The sequence below is a fragment of the Pantherophis guttatus genome, chromosome 4, assembly GCF_059756535.1.
Source record: "Pantherophis guttatus breed Tessera chromosome 4, ASM5975653v1, whole genome shotgun sequence".
Taxonomy (NCBI): Eukaryota; Metazoa; Chordata; class Lepidosauria; order Squamata; family Colubridae; genus Pantherophis; species Pantherophis guttatus.
The window spans coordinates 129,261,741-129,284,396 of NC_142066.1; the positions used below are offsets into that span (position 1 = coordinate 129,261,741).

General features: G+C 34.4%; 2 protein-coding genes across 12 annotated transcripts in view; one reads left to right on the forward strand and one right to left on the reverse strand.

The window, feature by feature from the left end:
- SGCE (sarcoglycan epsilon) overlaps positions 1-9,760 on the forward strand; it is a 57,163-nt gene extending 47,403 nt beyond the window's left edge. For 2 of the 10 annotated variants that reach the window (XM_034402381.3, XM_034402378.3), the window contains 5 exons: positions 487-513; positions 3,231-3,419; positions 5,920-5,963; positions 8,612-8,646; positions 9,000-9,760. In XM_034402381.3, the coding sequence (XP_034258272.1) occupies positions 487-513; positions 3,231-3,419; positions 5,920-5,963; positions 8,612-8,646; positions 9,000-9,050 (346 nt within the window). In that variant the 3' untranslated portion in view covers positions 9,051-9,760. The remainder of the gene's footprint in view (positions 1-486; positions 514-3,230; positions 3,420-5,919; positions 5,964-8,611; positions 8,647-8,999) is intronic. The other 8 variants (XM_087892769.1, XM_034402380.3, XM_087892768.1 and 5 more) reach the window with 5 other exon arrangements.
- Positions 9,761-12,030: 2,270 nt separating this feature from the next.
- CASD1 (CAS1 domain sialic acid O acetyltransferase 1) overlaps positions 12,031-22,656 on the reverse strand; it is a 44,011-nt gene continuing 33,385 nt past the window's right edge. For both annotated transcript variants that reach the window (XM_034402280.3, XM_087892767.1), the window contains 7 exons: positions 20,900-21,056; positions 20,160-20,239; positions 19,030-19,131; positions 18,692-18,832; positions 18,373-18,450; positions 16,877-16,969; positions 12,031-14,757 (listed from right to left, as the gene is read on the reverse strand). In XM_034402280.3, the coding sequence (XP_034258171.1) occupies positions 14,500-14,757; positions 16,877-16,969; positions 18,373-18,450; positions 18,692-18,832; positions 19,030-19,131; positions 20,160-20,239; positions 20,900-21,056 (909 nt within the window). In that variant the 3' untranslated portion in view covers positions 12,031-14,499. The remainder of the gene's footprint in view (positions 14,758-16,876; positions 16,970-18,372; positions 18,451-18,691; positions 18,833-19,029; positions 19,132-20,159; positions 20,240-20,899; positions 21,057-22,656) is intronic.

A 22,656-nucleotide genomic window follows, 5' to 3' on the forward strand; every position in this document is an offset into this window, starting at 1 on the left:
CAAACATAGTCCTTCCATTTTACATGCACATGTTCTGGGGATCTTTGAGTCCATCATCTGTCCTGCATATTCATGTGTTTATATCTGTGTTATTCCTCTTTTTCATTTCTTTCTATGCCTTTACCCATGCCTTCTCATAAAGTTGTGGCAAATGCTCCTGAAGGACATGAAGCTCAGGTTATTCAAGCTTCTTGTATGAAGGCAGAAGCTGACAGATGCCGACCTAGCTAGTGTTCTGTGAAGGCAGCAACTTCTGGTCCCACAATCGAAAAGAACCTTCTGTTTGAGGACAGCTTGGCTGGTGGCTGCTGGGGCACCCTTTGTGGGCCATGCCAATTTCTGGCTTTTTTATGGCTTTTTTGGATCACAATCCTGTTGTAATAAAAGCCAGCATTTCCTTGTCATTCCTGTTTCCATCAGCACTTAGTTTTAATGTTCCAAATATCAATGCTATTATTTAATTCATAACTTTTGTTTTATTTTTAGGGAAAAGAGAAACATGCAAACACCAGAGTAAGTGTCTTCTTCTTTCCTGTTATTTTCTCCCATCTTTTAATTTAAGCATTTCCTAGGAACTTTTCATGCATCATATACACGTATACCATTTTCATCCTCATTATCTTGTCCTTCATTTCCAAGTTAGCTGCTTTGGAAAAAAAAAATACACTTATAAGGAGTTGAGTAGGGCAAAATAAAAAGGGCTAACATTAATAATAAAATAGATTAAAACCAAAATTTGTATTTCTGGATTTTATTTATTTATTCAATTTATATGCCGCCCCTCTCCGAAGACCCAGGCCAGTCTTTTGAAAGGACTAAATCCATATCTAAAGGTGGTTCTTTAACAATCTGGTGCCTTGCAGATCTGCTGAACTATAATTCCAAAATTCCTAGTGAGCATCCTTTTGCTAACTGAGAATTCTGGGACTATAATTCTAACCTATCGTAAAGTACCTCCTTTTGATAAATATTCGTAGGATAATTAAAAGTTTAAAATTCTGATTTGTGAAAGGAATACCTTAAGTTCAGAATGTTCCTTTTCTGAATAAGGAACCAAATAATTATAAAACTGAAAGCAGTAATATATGAGCTTGATTGTACAGAGTTCCTTCAATGGAATAGAAGTCTGATTCTTAATAGTAGAAGGAGAAAATTCTGACCCTCATAGTGTTGCCAAATTATGAATTCCTGGAACTCAAGGAAGATAGTTCAAGCTTGGAGCTGTATTACAACAACATCTGAAAGGATATGGATTGCTCATCCATCTAAAACAATAAGAGGATTTGTTACACTCTCAGTGCTGCTAAATACATCTCCCAGTACTCTCTAGTGTTAGCAATGCTGGCTGTGGATGATGGAAATTTTAATTCAGTAATGTGTGAAGGGCTACAGTTTAATGGTTAGCACGATTAGGCTAAACAGACAATAGATGATATTGAATCTATAAAGTTTTTCATAGAATCAAGAAGTAAAAGTAAAGTCAAAATAGAAGTAATAAGTTCACTGTTCTAAATAACAGCTGTGTATGTTTATGGCAGCTCTACATTCCATTAATTTTCCAGTATTTTGACTCTAAGAAAGGCTGCCGTAGGTATCAGTGGAAATTTCTTCCCTGAAACAAATTTCAGCTGGTTTTGGATCTAAATGATGATCTAGTGATCTAAAGAGATAATCTCCCTGCACTATATATTGTTATCTCATTATGAAAAACCCTGCTCTTTGCAAGTGTTATGTAGGAAAAATGTATCTCAGATGCAGTAAACTTCAGATCATCTTTTAATTCCTAGTGAGGAATTGAGAATAGATTTAATGGGCTGAATGAAATTTTGCAGGTTTTATATGGCTTTCTTTCTTTCTTTCTTTCTTTCTTTCTTTCTTTCTTTCTTTCTTTCTTTCTCTTTCTTTCTTTCTTTCTTTTCCTTCCTTCCTTCCTTCCTTCCTTCTCTGTCTCTCTCTCTCCTGATATCTATCTATCTATCTATCTATCTATCTATCTATCTATCTATCTATCTATCTATCTATCTTGTTTGAGGCATATCAAAAAATTACTGAATATTATTTTGGTATAAGGTTGTACTTATTTAGTGACTATCCTATCTAGCAACTATTCACAGTTATGACGGTGATGAAAAAGTAACTCTACAAGCAATCCTTGCATTTGCAACCTTCACAGGTCTATAAAACAAAGGAAACCTAAAGTAAGATCATAAGCACAGTTTCACTTAGTAGTTGTTTCACTTAATGACTGAAGGATGATTGCTAAATGAAGACTGCCTCTCAGTGAGTGTATATATCTATATTCTATTAAAACTAGTGTCTATTTGATAGTTTGTAACCGTCCCTAAAACACTACATCACAACCTTGCCTACAAGTTTACCCCAAATGGGCTAACTTACAGAATGCAAGGACCTATAACTCCCAAAGGAATAAAATTCAGGAATTTTGTTGCTGCATCAGTGCTGCTGCACTGCTGCTATTCAGGGTTACCACATTCCACTGTCAGCTGTAGCATGGAAGCCTCATTTTCATTGTTCCCTGGCAATTTCCCATAAGTCCATGGTGAACCCAGAAGAAACTGGTGTGATCGTCAACACTCCTTGCCACCTTTCCTAGGAGACACTTTACTTATGGGAAGCTTGTAGAAGAAAATCAATGAAGAAATGGTGCATCCTCGACCAGCCATATAGTCCCCTCCCCCCCCACACTTTTCCATCCCTTCCCCATATGCAGCAGCCCCTTACCTGCCTGCAGAGAAGAAAAAGTAGATGGAGAGAAGGTAAAGAGAGAAAAAGAACACAAGGAATAGGGAGAAAGATGAGGGGAGAGAAAAGGAACAGAGATTTCCAATGTCAACTGATAAGTTCCCACAAGAAAACTCAGTGAGGAAGCCGACAGGAAGTAGGAAGTTTCCTCTGAATTTTTGCGTGCCTGTGATCTTTTTCTTTATTTTCGTGAGGAAATAGCTATGAAATTGTGACAATTGTCATTTCCTCTGTGTGTGTGTTTTCCATAGAATTAAGAAGTAAAGTCAAACTAGAAGCAATGTAAATTGAATTTTAATAGGTTCATGTATGCCTGCGTAAAATTTCTTTGCCCTAAAAATAACATCCAGTAATTTTTTTATATGGATCATATCTTTTGAATTTATTTGACAATAATTTGTTTGAAATTATTTTTTTGCAGCACTCAGAATAAGGTCTATTTAAAAAAATGTTTCCTTTTTACTTAGTATTCAGCTGGTCCATCACAGTGCAATTCAGAAATCCACAAAAGAACTTCGAGAGATGGCAAAAAACAGAGAGATAGCATGGCCACTCTCAACACTTCCTGTTTTTCACCCAGTCACTGGTGAGATTGTACCACCTGTTCACCCAGACAATTATGACAATACTAGCATGCCACTGATGCAAACACAACAGTAAGTATCAATACAGATTGCTTGAAGTGAGGTATTTTAATTGAATTCTGGTAATCTATTTTACTACAAAACTATTATTACAATATTACTTGATAAGACAAAGTCTTCAGCCTAGTTGTGGTCCTACAGGTGTTGAAACTGTACATTATCAGAATGTCGGAGGCGTCTGAATTTTATTTCCAGCTCTTCTAAAATGTGCAGAAGATGGGAAAGCCGCATGTAGAACAAATTCTTGTAATTTATTTGTTTGTTTCTGAAACACTAACTTACAGAGTTTTTTTAAAAAATTGATACGTTACAATTAACATTGTTATTCAGTTAATAGGGCCACAAACAACATGAGATAGTTATTGCTCTGTCCCTGCTGAAGGAAGCGGAGAATGGCTCCCCAAAGATCAACAAGCCGTCTCTCTCTGTGTAATGGGCTGAATTAGTAAGTTACTTTTTAGAACAGATGATTTCAGGTGTTGGGCCATCTGTGACCTAACGGACAAGAGGCTTATGAGTTCCTACTTTAAGACATCATTTATAGCTGAAGAAGAACTGAATATGTTTCTCAGAGATACTTCCAGGGATGAGAAAAGGATTAAAGAACATATATACACTTACAGTTTTCCTAATATTTCCCTACAGTAGCAGAGGTGGGATTCACTTACTTTCCCTACCAGTTTGCAAATGTGAGTGCACGCACTCGTGCACTTGCTACGCTCGCGCGCCCCACTACTGTGCATGCACAGTAATCGTGCGTTACTACCTCCCACAGTCACCACTACTGGTTTGCCCGAATTGGACAGAACCGGCTGAATCCCATCACTCTATCTTAGATTTTCATATCATATTTAGATAAATCATAGCTGCCATCAGTAAGTTATACTATCAGATAGAATATCTATGGTATATGATGTCTGACTAGTTAATGTCTTAAAACAAGTGTGATTTATTCTTTGATTCGATTTGAGGTAGCACCACCAATGCTGCACAACAATCATGCATGTCAGTAATGGGGAACAATGATCAAAATGAGCACAAGATGGAAAATGAAATATGATTTAGTGGAAAGATATTCTGGGAAGAGAAGCTTTAATTATGCTCATTAAAATTTTATATGTAGCATATTAAACATAAGTTACTCCAAAGGTTTTAGATATTTCAGGACCTTGAATGATATATCAAGAATTGTCCATTGTATGCTTCATAGAACCAGCTCTAGCAAGTCATTTTTGGCATTTATAGATATAAGGCTAGGTTTATTGAGAGGCAATAGAGGCAATATTAAATATAAATATGTATCATTTTGTGATACTAAATTCCATTTGGTGATTTTTTTTTAGCAATGTTAATGAGCAAAGTCCAGAAACAAAAAGTTTCTTAAAATTATAAATTAATAAGCCTAGATAATTTATTTATTATGTGTCATTAAGTCGGTGTAGATTCCTAAGAATCTGATAAATTTTCTCTATGAACTGTGCCTAATACCGTCATTCAAGATTTCCAAGCGTGCATTCAATTTTAACTAAGACCATCCACCTTGCACCTGGTTATCTTTTTCTTCTTTTTTTTTGTCCACCTTGCAGCATTAGATCCTTCTGTAGAGTGCTAGGTCTTCACATAATGTATCTGAAGTAGGATAAATAGAGCCTGGTCATTTCTGCCTTGAATGAAAAATTAGGGTGAATTGTTTCTTGACCCATTTGTGTGTTTTCTTGACTGCCCATGGGATTTTCATAAGTCTTCTTCAACAGATAGCTATGGATATTTTTTAAAATTAAAGTTACTTATTGCCTACAAGTAGAATGACCCTTAACTTGAATAGCTAGTGTGATTAATCCTAGTTTTAATGGGAGATGGGTGATAGTATTTTACAATTTCTGTTTGTAAAAAATCAATAAATTTTGGCATCGTAAAAACTAAAAAAATTGGGTGAAATTACCTTTAAGCGATTAGATTTCATAGGATATAGGGTTATTTGGCATATATATCTTGGCTGCTGGCAAATATTGATAACATATTGATAAAGGGAAAAATGGTATACAAATAATAGACCAAAAGAAATGCAAAGGACAGCAGAATGATCACAAGAGCATACGCTTTCCCATTTTTGAAAGAACTTTATTTTTGCTTTATAAAAGCAGGTATCATAGCCAAAATAACTCAAAATGCCATTTTTATAAATCCCAATTAGCAAACAATTGTACAATATAACCTTTTCTGTTTGGAGGTTTAATTACGATTGGGTTATTTTCTGAAATATGTATTTAATGTCCTTTTACACATAACATGGTTTATTTTCTGCCATATATATACATACATACACACACACATATATATATATATGCATTTAGAGAAATCCTGCTAGTGTAACTACCTTACAGTGAAAATAAATGCAGTCTTTTTGCATTTTTATTTTTATGGATTCTAAATTACATAACAAGGCAGAACAATGGCATTTATTGTTTACAAACATAATAGCATATTAAGTTTTAAAAATTATTATTTATAGGAACCTTCCTCATCAGACTCAGATTCCTCAGCAGCAAACAGAAGGTGATTTTTTATGTTTTTTTAAATAAAAATAAATGAGCCAGGTTATAAAGAAATGAAATTTACACAAAATGGAAGTTGTGTCGAGTCATACAAAATACTGTGTTTCAGAAGTTCTGACAACCCCATTTCAATATAACTGTAGTTCAGATTAAATAAAATTTGTAAAGAGTTGTTTCCTCCTAGTTTGGTTAAACGAAACAGGTATTTCTAGAATGGGATTCAGAACAAGTCTCATATTTTCTACTGATCTATAGAATACCCAGTTCTAGGAGCCATGTAGGTTATTGGGTTCACAGCAGCAATAATAACAGTAATAGCAAAAACTCAATACATTGATGATGTCTTGTTGAGTTTAGCTGTGAATATCATTTTGTTGATTGTGGAGATTCCAAAATATCTTTGAAGGTGAAAGTACATCAGTGGTGAAATTCAAATTTTTTTACTACGAGTTCTGTGGGTGTGGCTTGGAGGGTGTGGCAGGGGAAGGATACTGCAAAATCTCCTTCCCACCCCACTCCAGGGCAAGGATACTGCAAAATCCCCATTCCCTCCCCACTCTAGGAGAAGGATACTGCAAAATCCCCATTCTCTCCCTGCTCCTGGGGGAAAGATATTGCAAAATCTCTACTCCCACCCAACTCTGGGTCCAGCCAGAGGTGGCATTTGCTGGCTCTCTTAACTACTCAAAATTTCTGCTACTAGTTCTCCAGAACCCGTCAAACCCGCTGGATTTGACACCTGATTTACATATACAAAGACTCTAGAATCTCAACCCCAGAAGGAACTAAGAATACACATATATTGAATCACCTAAGTAGCAAGTTAACCAAAGCAATCAGTACTGGTACTTTTTGTGTTTTCATGTCTTGTCTGTGAATAGTAGTACATATGCATGAACACACAGCTTTAATGCAATTTCAACATTACATCAGCTTATCATTTGAAAACCATATGACATTAATTCACCAACTTGGGAGTCCAATTTTCATGCAAGAATCTGTACAAGAAACCAGTAGCAAACATTCTGGGCAGCCAAAGCAAAGTATGATAGAAAAAACAATCCACTGTTTTTTCAGCCTGGGCTATCTGGTCTGCTGCTGGCCAGAATATTACCCCTTTGAAGAAAAAACTCAGTCTAGTCAAGATCCCTTGTAGCAATTTCTTCTTTTGTAGTTCACCCTTTAGTCACCATTTGTTTAAGAATGGAATGCCTACTGCTTTTCTCCAAAGCTCCAGCCAGATCACCTCACCATCCAACTTAAACCAGGACAAATAGATTACCTCCTCTCTGTTGGTCCAAACTGAAGCATTCAAAATATAACAGATTAACACCCAAAAGAAAGATAGCATCACATCTAACTATATAGCTAGAACAGAAGAGAACACTCAAAAATTGTGAGAGACTATAACATTTTGGACTGCATCTAGATTCAACCAGTCCTGCCCTGGATTCTGTCTGCAACAGAAGTATATGTTTCAAATAATCCAAAATGGGCTATGGATTGCATGAATACATTATGCAGGAGATTTTGCAGATCCCTGTTACTGTACAGACTTATTACAATCTTTTTTTTTTCTTTAATCCAGTATTGGATTAGTTCTTGGACCATCATTCACAGAGCAGAATGAGAAAAGATGGGGAGATTTGTATTATTGTTAATTATCAAAATGAATTTAAATGCAGTTATATTAACATAGAATTGTTGGTTGTTTCTAATTTCTGTCTAAAAATTGGAGACAGGCAAATAAATTAAGCTTTGGGCTATGCAGACCACAAAGAAAATGTTTTTATTTTGAACCTGGACCATTTCAGGTCAGGTATGACTTGGCAAAGCCAAAACCTGGAACACTTATTTTTCAAGAATTTGGACAAAACAAAATCCAGATGGGTCTAATATTTATGCAAATCACCTCGTCTTTTGTCTGTGTGTGTCCCAGTTGTCATATTTCACTCACCAACTCCTGGCCTTTCTTGCTTGAGCGGCTGCCAATGCCTCACCAACCCCAATCCCACTAGTACCCTCCCTCCCTCCTTTCAGCTGCACAGAATATCCCAATATGGCATATATTCCATACGCTTGCTCGTTCTCTTGATCTTCTGAATGCCTCCCCCCACCCCCAATATCTTGTAAACTACTGTTATGGGATTTCTATTGGCTGTTCCCTGGAACAAAATAACTCCCATTTCATCCTACGCATGAAGGAAAACATCTCAATTTTGGTCTGGGAAAACTACCTGAATCCATCTGTGCTCCTCAAGTAAAGGTTTATGTGAAACATTTTGCACATGCTTCATGAATGGCAAAAACTAGATAGAAGATTCACTTAGGAAGAAGAAATTGAGAGTAATATTTTAAAAAGTACTTTATGCTAAGCTGTTATACAGTATAATCTATTTAAAGCAGCCCATTGGCTTGGTAGTCGTCAGGTTGGATACTTCATATAACTGATAAATTGATGTTAAAACTCAAATATCTATGCTACTGTAAAGTGTTCATCACATTAGTCTTCAAGGTGCCACAACACTCTAGTTTATGCTGCAAAAAACTTTATCAAGGCCATCCCTCTGGAAAATTATGACAGGAATTCATTTGTGGGAGATCTATATTCAATTTATTTATTTTTATTACTGCTTTCGGGGACTAAAGGAGAATTTCGCATGACAACATTTCAAAGATTGGAGGCAAGTATTACATTAGTATTGCTTTTTTTCCCTACCTGGTGAAAAACAGTGATAAAAGAAGAATCTAAACTCTTCTTGTGTTGCTAATCTAGTTTCCAGCAATTGCAGGCAGCATGACCAGTAATAAGGAACACCTGAAGAGCTACAAATTCCATCTTTATTTTGTCCTTATTTTGTCTATATTTGTATGCATTCCAAATATTCACTATTTTAACTTTATGCAGAAGTTAAACAGAACAAGTTCAATATATCAGTTGTTTATTAAATCTGGTCCAGATTCATCACAATTATCCTATAATTTAAAACTATATTAGCTTCTGAAATGTAATACACTTATGAATTGTCATTTCCAGGTAAATGGTATCCCTGAGGAAAGAAAATTTACAGAAGCAATTAATTTGTAATTAAATCAAACACCAATACAAGATTTCATTTCCTTATTTGCTCTATTGACACATGAATGTTTCTAATGCATGCCTAGAGAATATTCTGACGTCAAATATCATTTCCATATTGTTATATGTACTGTATCTTTTTATACTTCAGATATTTTCAACAAATTTGTAAAATACTAATTTTTATATCAGTTAATTAAAACATTTATACGGCACTCACCTATTCATTATTTCACTAGATATTGTTAAAGCATTCTTCTTTTGTACGATGTAAATGTAAATGTCCAGTATTCATGTTAAGATTTTGTTAGTTTTGTTAGAAAACTAAAGGTGAAAACTAAAGGTGAAGTTAAAACATGTTGCATTTTAATTTAATGGAGTCATTTTGCAGGAAATTTGTAATTCTTTTTCTGCCATGCTTTGTATATGGAAATTGTTAAATCAGAAAGCTAATACTAGATGTTAATTAAGAATATATTCTATTCTTAGCACTAATATTGATTTCTTCTGTGTTATTATTCCATACTGTATTTTTAGAATGAAAATGGATTTCTTTAGCATTATTTTTCATTACTCCAGCTACATCTAGTTTAATGAAGTTTTTTAAAATTGCAATTTGCTAAATATTACTAATTTCAAATGACCTCTCCCCAAATGAAAATATATTACATATTCTTCTGATTCATATTCTAAATAAATTGGAGATTCTGAATATTGAATGAGTTGATTTTGTCCAATAAAATATTCATGGTTCTGCCCCTGAACACCTACCCACTCATCCACACAAAACAATGAGGTCCCATCTTTAAACCTCATGACATTTTAGGAAGAAACCTTTTTGCATAATGCATTCTGGGAACTTGCCTTATTCTCATATAGTTTCTTCATCAAATTTTAGAGATATCCTTTCAAATTCAATTGTTGCAGTTTCCAAATAGTAACTGAAGCAATAGCCATCTAATTGTAACGCTCTCTACATGGGGCTCCCTTTGGGTGCACCCGGAGGCTCCAACTGGTGCAAAATGCAGCCGCGTGGGGGATTATGGGAGCGACAGGGCGTTCCCACATGACACCTCTCCTGCGCGAGCTGCATTGGCTTCCAGTGGACTTCCGGGTGCGCTTTAAGGTGTTGGTGACCACCTTTAAAGCGCTCCATGGCTTAGGGCCAGGGTACTTACGAGACCGCCTTCTGCCACCAATTGCTTCCCACCAGCCAGTTCGGTCCCACAGAGGGCCTTCTCAGGGTGCCGTCAGCCAGACAATGTCGGCTGGCGACCCCCAAGGGGAGAGCCTTCTCTGTGGTGGCACCTACCCTCTGGAACGATCTACCTTCAGAGATACGAGTGATCTCAGACCTCCGGACTTTTCGTCGGGCCCTAAAAACTTACTTTTTTCAGCTAGCCGGGCTGGCTTGATTCCAAGTTGGTTTTAGCGTTTGATATTGATTTTAATTGATATGTTTTAAATTATGGGCCAAATTCTATTTAATTTGTTTTAAATAATTATTTTAACTTTTGTACAAATGTTTTTATTTTGGCTGTTCACCGCCCTGAGTCTGAAAGGAGAAGGGTGGTATACAAATTAAAATAAGACTAATTGTTAAACAAATTTGATCTGCTGAGTAAAAGATTCTGGAATAGATCAATTATTATTCCAAAAATTACAGGTGAATGGTGAGAGAGAACTTTCTTGCATTCCTTGAGAATGCAGTGATAAAAAAGTGATGTCAAAAATTGGAAAATAGAAGGGAGATGCAAATAATAAAATGAAGGAAAATATACCACTGCTGATTTAAGAAAGATGGATCAAGAAATGAAGATCCACAACTGAGATATACACTATTATTTATTTTATTTATTTATTAAATGCTGCACATCTCACGATGACATGATTCTGGGCACCTTACAATGTTAAAAAAAATAATAAAAATACAAAAACATGAATATAATAAAAAATAAAGCACTATAAAAGTACAAATTATCAAGTATAATTAAAAGATGGGGGAGGGGATTGGATGAGAAAAGGGGAGGTGGGATCTGTTGTTAATCTAACAATCACCTCCCGTGTGGCGGTCCACATTGGAATATCCCAGGCAAACTGGCAGAGCCAGGTTTTCAAGCTCTTGGCATCCCAGAAAGCTTGAAGATTCCTGTTTCTTTAAGCAGACAATTGACCTCACCATAGTGACTGAGCAGCCATTTTAGCCATCTTATTCTGTGATGAATTCTACTAAGGATTAACAACCACACAAAACTGATCAATGGAGACATCATAAAATTTGTGATGATAAAACAACTATTCACTCTGTCCTATGATCTGGACAAGTCACCTGAGGATTAGTTGAAGAATGTGAAAAGATCCTTTATTCTTTGTTAAAGAAAGGTTTAGATTCTAAATCAGTTCTCAGTGGGTGAAAGTAGAACTAATTTTCCAGGTTGCTGTGGAGATGTAGTTTAATATTTACATTTCTTTCAACCAAATTTAAGCAACAAAGTTTTATACAATTTTGTTTGTATATTATTTTGCACCACTACCATTCTTACTCCTACAGCTATGAGGAGCAAACAAAGGAGTTGCTGTTTTCTAGACATGGAACATTCAAGGTATTTCAAGCTTTGTTCCAACATAATATTCAAACTATTTCAATTTTTTGTGTAACATAACCTAATTGAAACTTTGTATCAAAATGCAGCTCCTTATTGTCATCCCCCTAGTTTTTCTATGAAGGGATTGTAATTCAAGGCCATTTTCCTTTTCCGCAAACCTGATACACAGTAATTGTAAATTATATACAGCAAAACAACTATTAGTAGGTCCTATTTTTTACTGGACCCTTTTATGAAAGGGTCTATGTTTAATAATATATTTGCAATATTTTGCATAAAAATTGTATGAGTAATATTGTAGTATTTTCATGTATTTTATGTCAGAGGATAAGACTGGGATTTTTTAAAAACTTCAGAAAGTTTTTTTTAAAAAAAGACACACATACACATAACACTCCTTTACTTAACTGATGCTCCTTTAGTACAAAAATAAGCACTTACACCACATTTATTTAAATCTTAAATTACTTCATATTTTTCACATAACTTTGAAATATATTCTTTAAAAAATATATAGCAAACAAGTGCAATATTTCAAACTTAAAAAATAATCTTTAACCAAATCTGTACAACAGATAAATAAAATATCTATAGCACTCAGATTACAACATAACAAAACACTCCCATCCTAACAAAAATTCTCACTGGATCTCCTTTGTACATTCAACTCCTGACTTGCCAGCCATTACATCCATGATAAACAAAACCGAAGAAAAAAATGCAGATCATTAATGATAAAACAGAACTTTTCACACCTTTTGAAATAAATGGTCAGATAAACACAGGACTTACACAACAAGCTAATGTAACAAACATTTAACAGTTTGAAACCTATTATTCCTATTATTATTTAGTGGGATTTCCTCTTCTCCTTTCCCATTGTTCAGTATAATCTAATTACAATGGGAAATAAGAGTTCCTAATTCCATACATCAAAACACACTAATAAATAAAAAGCCCTATAATTGCACATATGCATAGAAAACAATACTGTCTATTCATTCTTCAAGTGCTAAAACTGGATGCAACATGCAGACATATTACAGACATGTTGCAACTGATATCAAAGCTAAGTCCCCAATGAACATACCATAAACATACCTCCTAAGGTGTTACTTTTTTTTTAAGGGCAGACATTTCTTTGCCAAACAACTTTCCCCAAGCACCTCAAAATGCTCTTTAGTTTTCAATGCCAAAAAAATAAAATAAAAAAAAAATGTAGATTACACACACCATTTCACCACAAAGCTCCAGTTCTCAAACTTAGTGCTGAAGCTGATACTGATAGAAAGCCAATGAGGGATAAGTTTTAAAAATTATGAATGAAATTTTAATGTGAATATGCATCTTCGAATCTACATATTCCACACAAATGTTAGTATACTGGATAATAATTACTTATAATCTTATTTTGACTACAAATTGCCCAGGAACACACTCCAAATTGCCAGAATTAAAATATTAGAACTGGCATATTTCACTTAATTTTTTTAGATTAAGTCACACTATTTCTTTCAATTCTATTACTACGTACAGTATTTAACATCTGCACAGCATGCTTAGGAATAGGAACAGAAATACTACTATGAGAATATAACTAAATATTAATGGAATTTGAAGGGTATATTTAAAACAAAATGAAGCATTTTGTATTTTAAAACCTTATAATACTATTCCTGAACTACCTATTTTGCATGGGGTTGTGCATGATTAATTTCAAAAAGAAATGACAACAGCTTTATAGCCCTTTTAAAACAGTGATTGGTAAAATAGCTTTGAAATTCCTATATTTGAGGAGGTAATTTTTTTGTCCTTCTCATGCAGTCCATGCAAATTCTGAATAAAAAAACTTTCTCCCAAGCCAAAAAGTAATTATTACAGAAATCACAGAACAATCACAGCTAAATGCCCAACTTGTTTGAAGAAGTGTGTCAGATAAAGAGTTATCTCGTTCCAATGAAATTATTTTCATGAAAAAAAAGAAAACTGAAGTAAAATGTAACTCAGCAGTATACCGGAAAGGGGAATTCAGAAGAAAATCACAGGAAATATTAAATTTCCAATTAACATTTGAAACTAGAGACTTGAAAATACTGATTAAAAATAAATAGTGGAAGAAACATAAGATTGCTCAAAGTATTCAAAGTGGATGTCAATCATTAAATGCAGAGAAATTGCTGAAGATCTACTGAACTGAAATGTAGTTTGTAAACATTAAGATTATATTTCAGTGTCTTTTTATCCCTCAGTTCTTGAGAAGCTCCCCAGAAATAATACACATATCCAGAAATTTAAAATAAATCACTACTGACATTTTGTTCCCAGATTCAATGCAGTACTCTGTTGAAGCCTTATGGTCTTCAATGATTTCTCTGTGATTTCAGGAATTCAAAATGCCATCAAGAGGTGGGTTATGTAATTTGTTGCAGCATAAGCAGTTTTGTTTTTCCATACAGAGGATGTAAATAATTATTAATCATTTTAAGAAATGCTTCCATAAAAAGTCTTAAATGCCTTTAGCTGAGCTCATTTTGTTCGATCGTTACATTAATTTTAGAAAGATTTGTAAACAGAATAATCCTCCAGCAGAAAAATCAATTTTTTTTCTCCCCATACAGTTGGGGAGGAATAGGAATGCAATAGGAATAATGCATTCCTATTTTCCTGAACGGATGTTATCCTTAGGCAACATAAACATGTTTAGTGTACTTCCTATGTTTCTTTTTCTTCTGCTCCTCAGGAACAGAAACAAAGTTAAGAGAGTATGTAATTCCAGTTGATTTTCATTTTATTCAGGAGATATAAAGTGAAGCAGAAGCAATGACTGAAGGATTTTCTGGAATTTAACACCTTCACTGTTTTTGAAAAATTGATAAAAAGATAAATCCGGAAAAAAACACACATACCCATATTAACCTCTTCAGCAGCATTACATTATCTTTTGGAACAACAATCTGTGCAAGATCGTTTGTTATCTGGGAAATTTCATGAGCCACACAGACAAATATAAAAGTGCTGACAATAATATTGAGCATGGGGGTTCCTGGAATAAGGACCAAGATTCCCTTTGTATCTGCTGCCAGCCAGATGTGATACTGACAGATGAAGAGCTGGAAAGAAAATATAACAAGAATTAGAACTATTTGATACTGTAAGACATTTGAACACATGGACTGTTACTATATACTGTAAAGTTAGTGAAACAGATTACCATATTTTTCGGAGTATAAGACATACTTTTTCGTCCCTAAAAGGGGGTGAAAATTTAGGTGCATCTTATACACCGAATGTAGCCCTACCCACCGACTGGACCCCACCCTTTGGCCTCTGCCTCACAAAAGTTATCTCCTTGCAAGCCAACAGCAAGAAAAAACAGTTCCTTTCAGCTTCAGCACAGCCTAATTAGCACAAGTCGATTAGATCAGCCTCCCGACTCTCAGATGATTTGCTCTCAGCTGTTTTGCGCAGGGTTCTGCTGCTTGCTGCAAAAGGTAAATTGCTGGAGCAGATTTTTTTTCCCTTGTGCTAATCAAGCTATGCTGAAAACGAAAATGAAAGTAAAGCAGGCTGTTTGCTGTAACGAGGCAAAATTGCTCAGAGGCAGAGGGAGATTTCTTTTTCTTCTTTTCCTCACCAAAAAAGGTAGGTGCGTCTTATATTCCAAAAAATACAGTATGTCTATAGCAGCAAAGCATCATCTCTACTCTACCAAATGATGAAAAAGCAAACTTCCTCTAGTAAGGGTTGGTGACTTTTATTCAAGCTGGAATATAAATTGGTTTCTTTATTCACAGTGAAAATCAAATCTAAATTCTTTTGTACAAAGGGGGAAAAAATCATAATTTCACCACCGCATGGTGCTGTAATACTGCACTTAAGAATGCAGTATTACATGCTAATTCTGCTGATTGCCAGCAGTTCAATCCTGACCGGCCTTCCATCCTTCCGAGGTTGGTAAAATAAGGATTCAGACTGTTGGGGGCAATATGTGGACTCTAAATGCTTAGAGAGGCTGTAATGCAGTGTGAAGTGGTAAATAAGTCTAATTGGTATTGCTTTTACTATATATTAGTTGTGTCAATGGAACCCAATAATATTCTGCGATTTTCACCACATAAGCCATGTGATGACGTTTGTTGCAATGACAGAATGAAACATCAGCCAAGTAATTCGGGAGGCTTGGATGCCTAAGGATAGATTTTTAACATGCTACATGACACTCCTTTCAAAATTGTCCATTTTTGCTCAATTTTACATGTGGCTACAAGACCTGATGGTTATACTTCATCTTTAGAAAAAATATCGGGACAAAACAATGGGATGAGATGCCAGGTAAAGATAGGATAGCCAAGTAAAACACGAATTTTCATTTAATTCTATTTTACTTTACTTTGTTTTGCATCACATTAAAAATTACAATCTAGGAGGAGTATTTTAAAGTCAATATAGAACATACCTCCCGTATGGACTACTGTAATGCTCTCTACATGGGGCTCCCCTTGAAAAGCACCCGGAGGCTCCAACTGGTCCAGAACGTAGCCGCGCGGGTGATTATGGGCGCAGCTCGTTACGCCCATGTAACACCTCTCCTACGCGAGCTGCACTGGCTCCTGGTGGTCTTCCGGGTGCGATTCAAGGTGTTAGTTATCACCTTTAAAGCGCTCCATGGCTTAGGACCTGGGTACCTACGAGACCGTCTTTTGCCACCAATAGCCTCCCACCGACCAGTTCGTTCTCACAGGGAGGGACTACTCAGGGTACCGTCAGTCAAATTATGTCGACTGGCAACTCCCGGGGGAGGGCCTTCTCTGCGGGGGCTCCAACCCTTTGGAATGAACTGCCCCCGGAGATACGGAATATCCCTGATCTCTGTGCTTTCCGCCGTGCCCTCAAGACCCTGATGTTCCAAAGGCGGGGCTAAACATACGAACATGTGAATGATTTTTTAAATGTTATCTAATTCTGGGTTTTATTTAATTGACCAAACTAAGTAATAATTTTAATTAGCAATTTTATGATGTTTGTGTGTCTATATTTTTCTTGACTGTACACCGCCTTGAGTCCTACGGGAAAAAGGCGGTATAGAAATATAATAAATAAATAAATAAATAAATAATCCAGATTTTGGGGAGTTTACATGCTTGCTATATGATGCTTTATTAATGAATTCTTATTACACCCAATTTAGATGTTTCAGGTTTAAAACTGTAACTTTGTAATGCTACTTGCCTCAAGAGAAATTCTGCCAAACCATGCAAAAAATGAACTGTATACTGAACGAGCATAGCCGGGTATATTCCTAATTAGGATGAAAGCTAAAATCTGAAAAACAAAAATAAAGTACCATGTAAAAAATATAGTCAGTTTATGCTATGCATTTAGGTTACACAACCAATTGATGGTATAAGAAATTCAAATTCTGTTAACATGAAAATTACCAAGGAATAATAATAATAATAATAATAATAATAATAATAATAATAATAATAATAATAATAATTATTATTATTATTATTTATTGAATTTATATACCGCCCTTCTCCCCGAAGGGACTCAGGGCAGTGAACAGCCGAAAATTAAAATAACATACCAAAGCATACATACATACATACATACATAAGCAAACTGCTAGATTTTATCATATTCAAAAATGACAACTACACCTGAATATCTTTACAAATACTTTCCTCAAAAATGTGGATCTATTAGTCATAAATTGAATTACAACAAATTGCTAAGTTCAGGCCATGATGAGTTCATCACACAGTGAACAATTTCCAGGGTCACATATATTGCTAAGTATTAAAGGACTGCAAGTGTCTATATGCATGATTATCATGCTAGAGTAGAGTGCATGCAATTGTTTCTTGAGGCTTTCATATGACACAAAAAAGAAATTTGGAACAAAGATTTTACTAGACATCCCAAAGAATCCTATTCCAATGTCTACCAGGCTTAATTCAAAAGAAAAAAAAATCTTAAATCCAAAACATTTTTCTGTACAGTTGTGAGAAGACTGAAAGCAGGTATATGCACTTTTTCATTTTACTCCCAAAATATTTCATTTAGCCCCTGTAATACACCAATACTGGCATTATGGATATAATTTGTATTTTTCCAGAAGTACATTCATCACAGATGGTATTCCAGATGATATTTTGCAGAGCAACATGAAGCATGTAAAAATGCTCATATTGACATGGTCTTGGGAATAAATATAAAATTTCATGAGAAAACACTGAATAATCCACTGCTAAAATGTCCCATTTTACACATCTCTGATTAGAAGTATTTAAGTGGTAGAATCCATAATTTATGTCTCATGAAAGTAAAATTAACCAGGAATGTCTGTTATAAATATGTATAACAGCTATACACTCCACTGCAGTGATCTCCAACCTTTCTGACTCCAAAGCAGCGGTGGGAGAGGGACAGGTTTCCCGCACACAACCTAGCTCCCTTGCATGCACAAATAGGTTTTGTGTACTTGCCAGCCATATGCATGGCCTGGTTCCCAATGGATCGCAGACTAGTACAATCTGCCTGAGGGTTAGGGACCCCTGCTCCACTAATCAACAAAATTCTTAATTACTACGGTAATTAATTTGGCCCTGCTTTCTTCTTTGTGAATACGAGTTCAAATTTGCTTTACAAAATATAATACTTCATGCTTTATTAGCTATATGTTTCAATTTAATCATAGATATGGCAGAGAATATAATTACCTGCACAACTGAAACAACAGGATGCATTTCATTGCATTCAGTTTTATTCTTACAACTACTTGCCCAGATGGAATAGGTCTACAAATATAAAACAAAGTTATGAACCAAATAAAGCAATTATTTTTTCAACTATTTATGAAAACAGATATTGTATTCACCAATGAGATAAATATCCTTGTAATCATTCAAATTTAAAACACTAATTGTCCCTTTCCAGGCAAGTCTATAAGTGTCTGTTAGCAGATATTCTTGATCACATGTCACTTAAGTCTCCAATTTAATAAAAACAGTGTTTAGCTATCACAGTTTACAAACTTACCAGAAAAAACACTACTGAAATAAATAAGAAAATATTTGAAACTTTGGTAGGAAAGAGTGGCTCTCCCTTTCCTTCAGAGAGCCCCTGTCTTTTCTGAAAAGTTAGATAAATGAAAGCAAACAACATTCCATGGAAAACAACCTGTAAAACAAAAGAATATTATTTTATCTCAGCATTTAGCAAACATTAATTTAACATTATATTTGGACATTAAATTTCTGTTCCCTTCTTAAAATTTTATTTTGCTTTGAAACTGAAATTATAATTCAAACATAATAAGAGCATAGCTATGGTAAGATCACATTAAAATATATATGAAAAATTTAAAAAATACATACATATCGATCTAATTTCCATCTAAACCACCATTCATAGACGCTCCCATTTAGTTCAAAAAATGTGGACAATGGCCATATAGAAAAAACCTTTTCAAATAGATCCTGTAAGAAACAAACAAATATGCACACAACAGCTATGTTACAGTACTAGGTCATCTGACACAAATACTCAATTTCTGTGAGTAGAAATATATTTAGATGAAAATACAAGATTCCATACTTCATCATGCAGTTGATATTAAAAGTCCACACACCCATTAAGATTTTCAAGATGTAAAAAAATAAGACCAAGATAAATCATTTCAGATTTCTCCCCCACATTTGATATAACACATAAGCTATACAATAAAAAAATAGATTTAAGTTTTTTTAGGGGGAAAGAGAATAAAAACATACAACAATCTGATTGCATAAGTGTGCACACTCTTTTGATTTTATGACAACATTCATCCTTTATATTTTCCAGACAAGTCCTAAAACTAGATTAAGGGAACCCAATTAAAGAAATGGGTCAAAAATTATACTTGTTTATTTAGGACATATAAAGAATAGATCATTTTGGGTCATATTTATCCAGAAATACTGAAAAATTTAGTACAGGTCACAAGTCTATAAACTCCATGGTATGCTTTTGTTTGTGGTGGTTTGGCAATTCTTGTAGTTATTTCAGAATGTGCTTTGTTTTGTTTGTTTCCTTATATGTGTATGCACACACACATCCTTCATAAAACATCCAAATATTCTTTCCCCTGACTTCTCTTTAGAACATTTTTGTTCCTAATATTCTACTACCATGTTTACTAATAGTAAATGCAGAAAAATAAAAACATAAAAGCTTTTAAAACTAAATATCTAACACCCTCTCTCCATAATTAAAGAGCATAGACTAACTAATGTGCATTATGAAAACAGATGCACGTTTTTGGATTGTCAGGCATTTCAACACCCAAATTGTCATAAAATGGTTAATGCGTAATGCCAAAAGCATATTGTTTTCAACAAAAATACCTTGTTCTTTTCAGACACACTAGTTTGTTACCTTGCCTGTTCCAACATTGTGAATTCTTTCACTTAAGTGTTAATTCAAGGTTGAAATTTGTATTCTATCACACTTAAAGTTCAATACAAACCTCAGAGTATGCTAAAAAATAAATGCAGACAAACAGGAATCCTAATTTTAACAGCAAGCCAGAATGCCAGAAGAAACTACCTGTAGAAAAGCAACAGTGAAGAGAAATTATTATTCATTTTTAGAGAAAAAATCAGTATTATTTTTAATATAGTAAGTAACATTATGTAAATCCTGTGAGTAGGTCAGTACATTGAATAACTCTCTTAAGTAAGAGATTGGACAAGATAAGATTTTGAACAACTAAGTAAGATTTGGACAACTATATACTGAGCTACAAGAGAGCACTGTATGCATGCTGCCTCCTTTCTGTAGCACATCATCTGTATGTCAGATTCCCTCCCCCACTCCCATCTCCAATCTTCCCAGTACTTTCCCTCCAGACACTCCCTTCAGCAATCATCATAACCATCAATATCTGATCATACCATCTCCAATGAAACCTTTTAACTGGAATTTTCTACAGCCTTGAACTACTTCTATGATAATTATATCAAAGGTAAGAAGCTTGTTTTACTCCATATATATATTTTTGGTTTGGGCCAAGACTACCTGAAAACAATTGTTTTGTGCACAAAAAGAGCCACATACATAACGTTTAGTAAATTCCTATTTAGCAAAGATGGAAAAATGAATAGAGAATTTTTAAGATATTCAAATGCTGGTAGAAAAATAGTTGAGTATTAGATGGTGATTGTTAGCTATGTTAACAGTTTTTTTGGTGTAAAATGAAATATTTACCGTTGGCTTTTTTCAGGATGATTTGAGGCCACAGAGCTAATGTAATATATATGATTAAAAACCAGAAAGTGACTAGAGGAACAAAGTAATAGAATTGGTAAGATCGATCCATTACAATGCATAGCACCACAACCAGGAAGTTCAGTCGAAACAAAACCTGTTAATATTGAGAAAAGTACGTAAATGAAATATTAAATAAATTTATCTGTACATTTTAATATAATCTTAATCTGATTGTAATTTCACCAGAAGTGTCAGACTACTTTAAGCACATTTGTAGTTTAGATTACTTCTATTACAATTTAGATGAGTAACAATTTTGTAACAGGCTCTAAAAAAGTTGAGTTAAAATTCAGTTAAAAAACCTCTAAAGCTCCCTAATAGAACATTTTCTTGTTTAACCAACAGGAGTCTGCATTCATAATTTGAATATAGATTCAAATTATAGATTTTTAGATCTAGGCAAAATATCTCTGATATTTTGCGATAGATTTAGTTTAAATCTTAAAGCAGATTTGCAGAATTCCAGTTCAACAAAGAAATTTAAGATTGGTTATACTGCCAGTGCTGAAAGTATTTCCCACAATTCCTATTGCTATGCAGGGACCTTAACATTAAAACTTATTAACTAATAACACTTGAATAGTAAAATAATGGAATGAAAATTAATATACCAGCTCACTTATTTTGGGGAATGACAGTAGAGCAAAATAAGATAACTCACAGATAGTAAGCTCTCTGTGCTCTGCTACTGAAAATCACTCTATGACATGAAAACAGTATATTCTACCTTGAAAAGGGAACACCTTAATTAGTAGAACCAGATAATGATTAGAAATTTAGAAACACATTGATCATATCAATTTTGTTATCTACAATTACAGGGCCTGATACATTGTGCATGGTAAAGAAAAACAGAAACAAGATCTTGTTATTAAATGTGTATCATCTGAAATGATGCACCTTTCTATTTTAATAAATGAAATGTCTACATTGGAATATAAGCTGAAATTTGTAGCTTAGTATTTTGACTTATGTCCATAGAGCAATTTCCATGTTCTCCAACTTAACCATTTTGCAGTTAAGAACATACAAATTGCACTCACAAGGATTTTTTTTTTTTTGCTTTAATTTATATGTCACCCTTTTCTGAAGACTCAGGGCAGCTTACAATGCGTTAAGCAATAGCCTTCATACTTTTGTATATTTATACAAAGTCAGCTTATTGCCCCCACAATCTGGGTTCTCATTAGCAAAATTAAATTAGCAAAGTAAAAAAAAAATCTCTGCCCAAAGAACTTAAGAGATAAACTGGATGCTAAAATAAAGATCTTACAGAAATTTTCTGTAATTTAATATGGTTTGCTTTTAAATAAAAATAGTTAAGACTTGCATTTTGGTTGTAAATAGCCTTTAAGAGATTGAAACTATGATGGGATATAATGGGCAAGTCATTACAAGATGAGTAACATTTTTGGTCCAATATTTTTTTTTCCTGTGGCCATGGATGTGGAAGAAACTTCTCCATGGCTCTTCTTGTTGGGAGGGATAGGCAATCACTATTATTGGTGTGCTTGGTTCTCAAACTTTATCTTCTCTATCACTATCCTTAAGACTGAAAAAATCAAATCCACACATCACAATGGTCCACATCTTCCCTATCTCATCTAGTCCACTACCAGCTTTCTCTGCAAACTTGTCATATTGCAGTTTTCCTCTAGTTGGTAAGCCTTCAGTTGGGAGGGGGAAAAAATTGA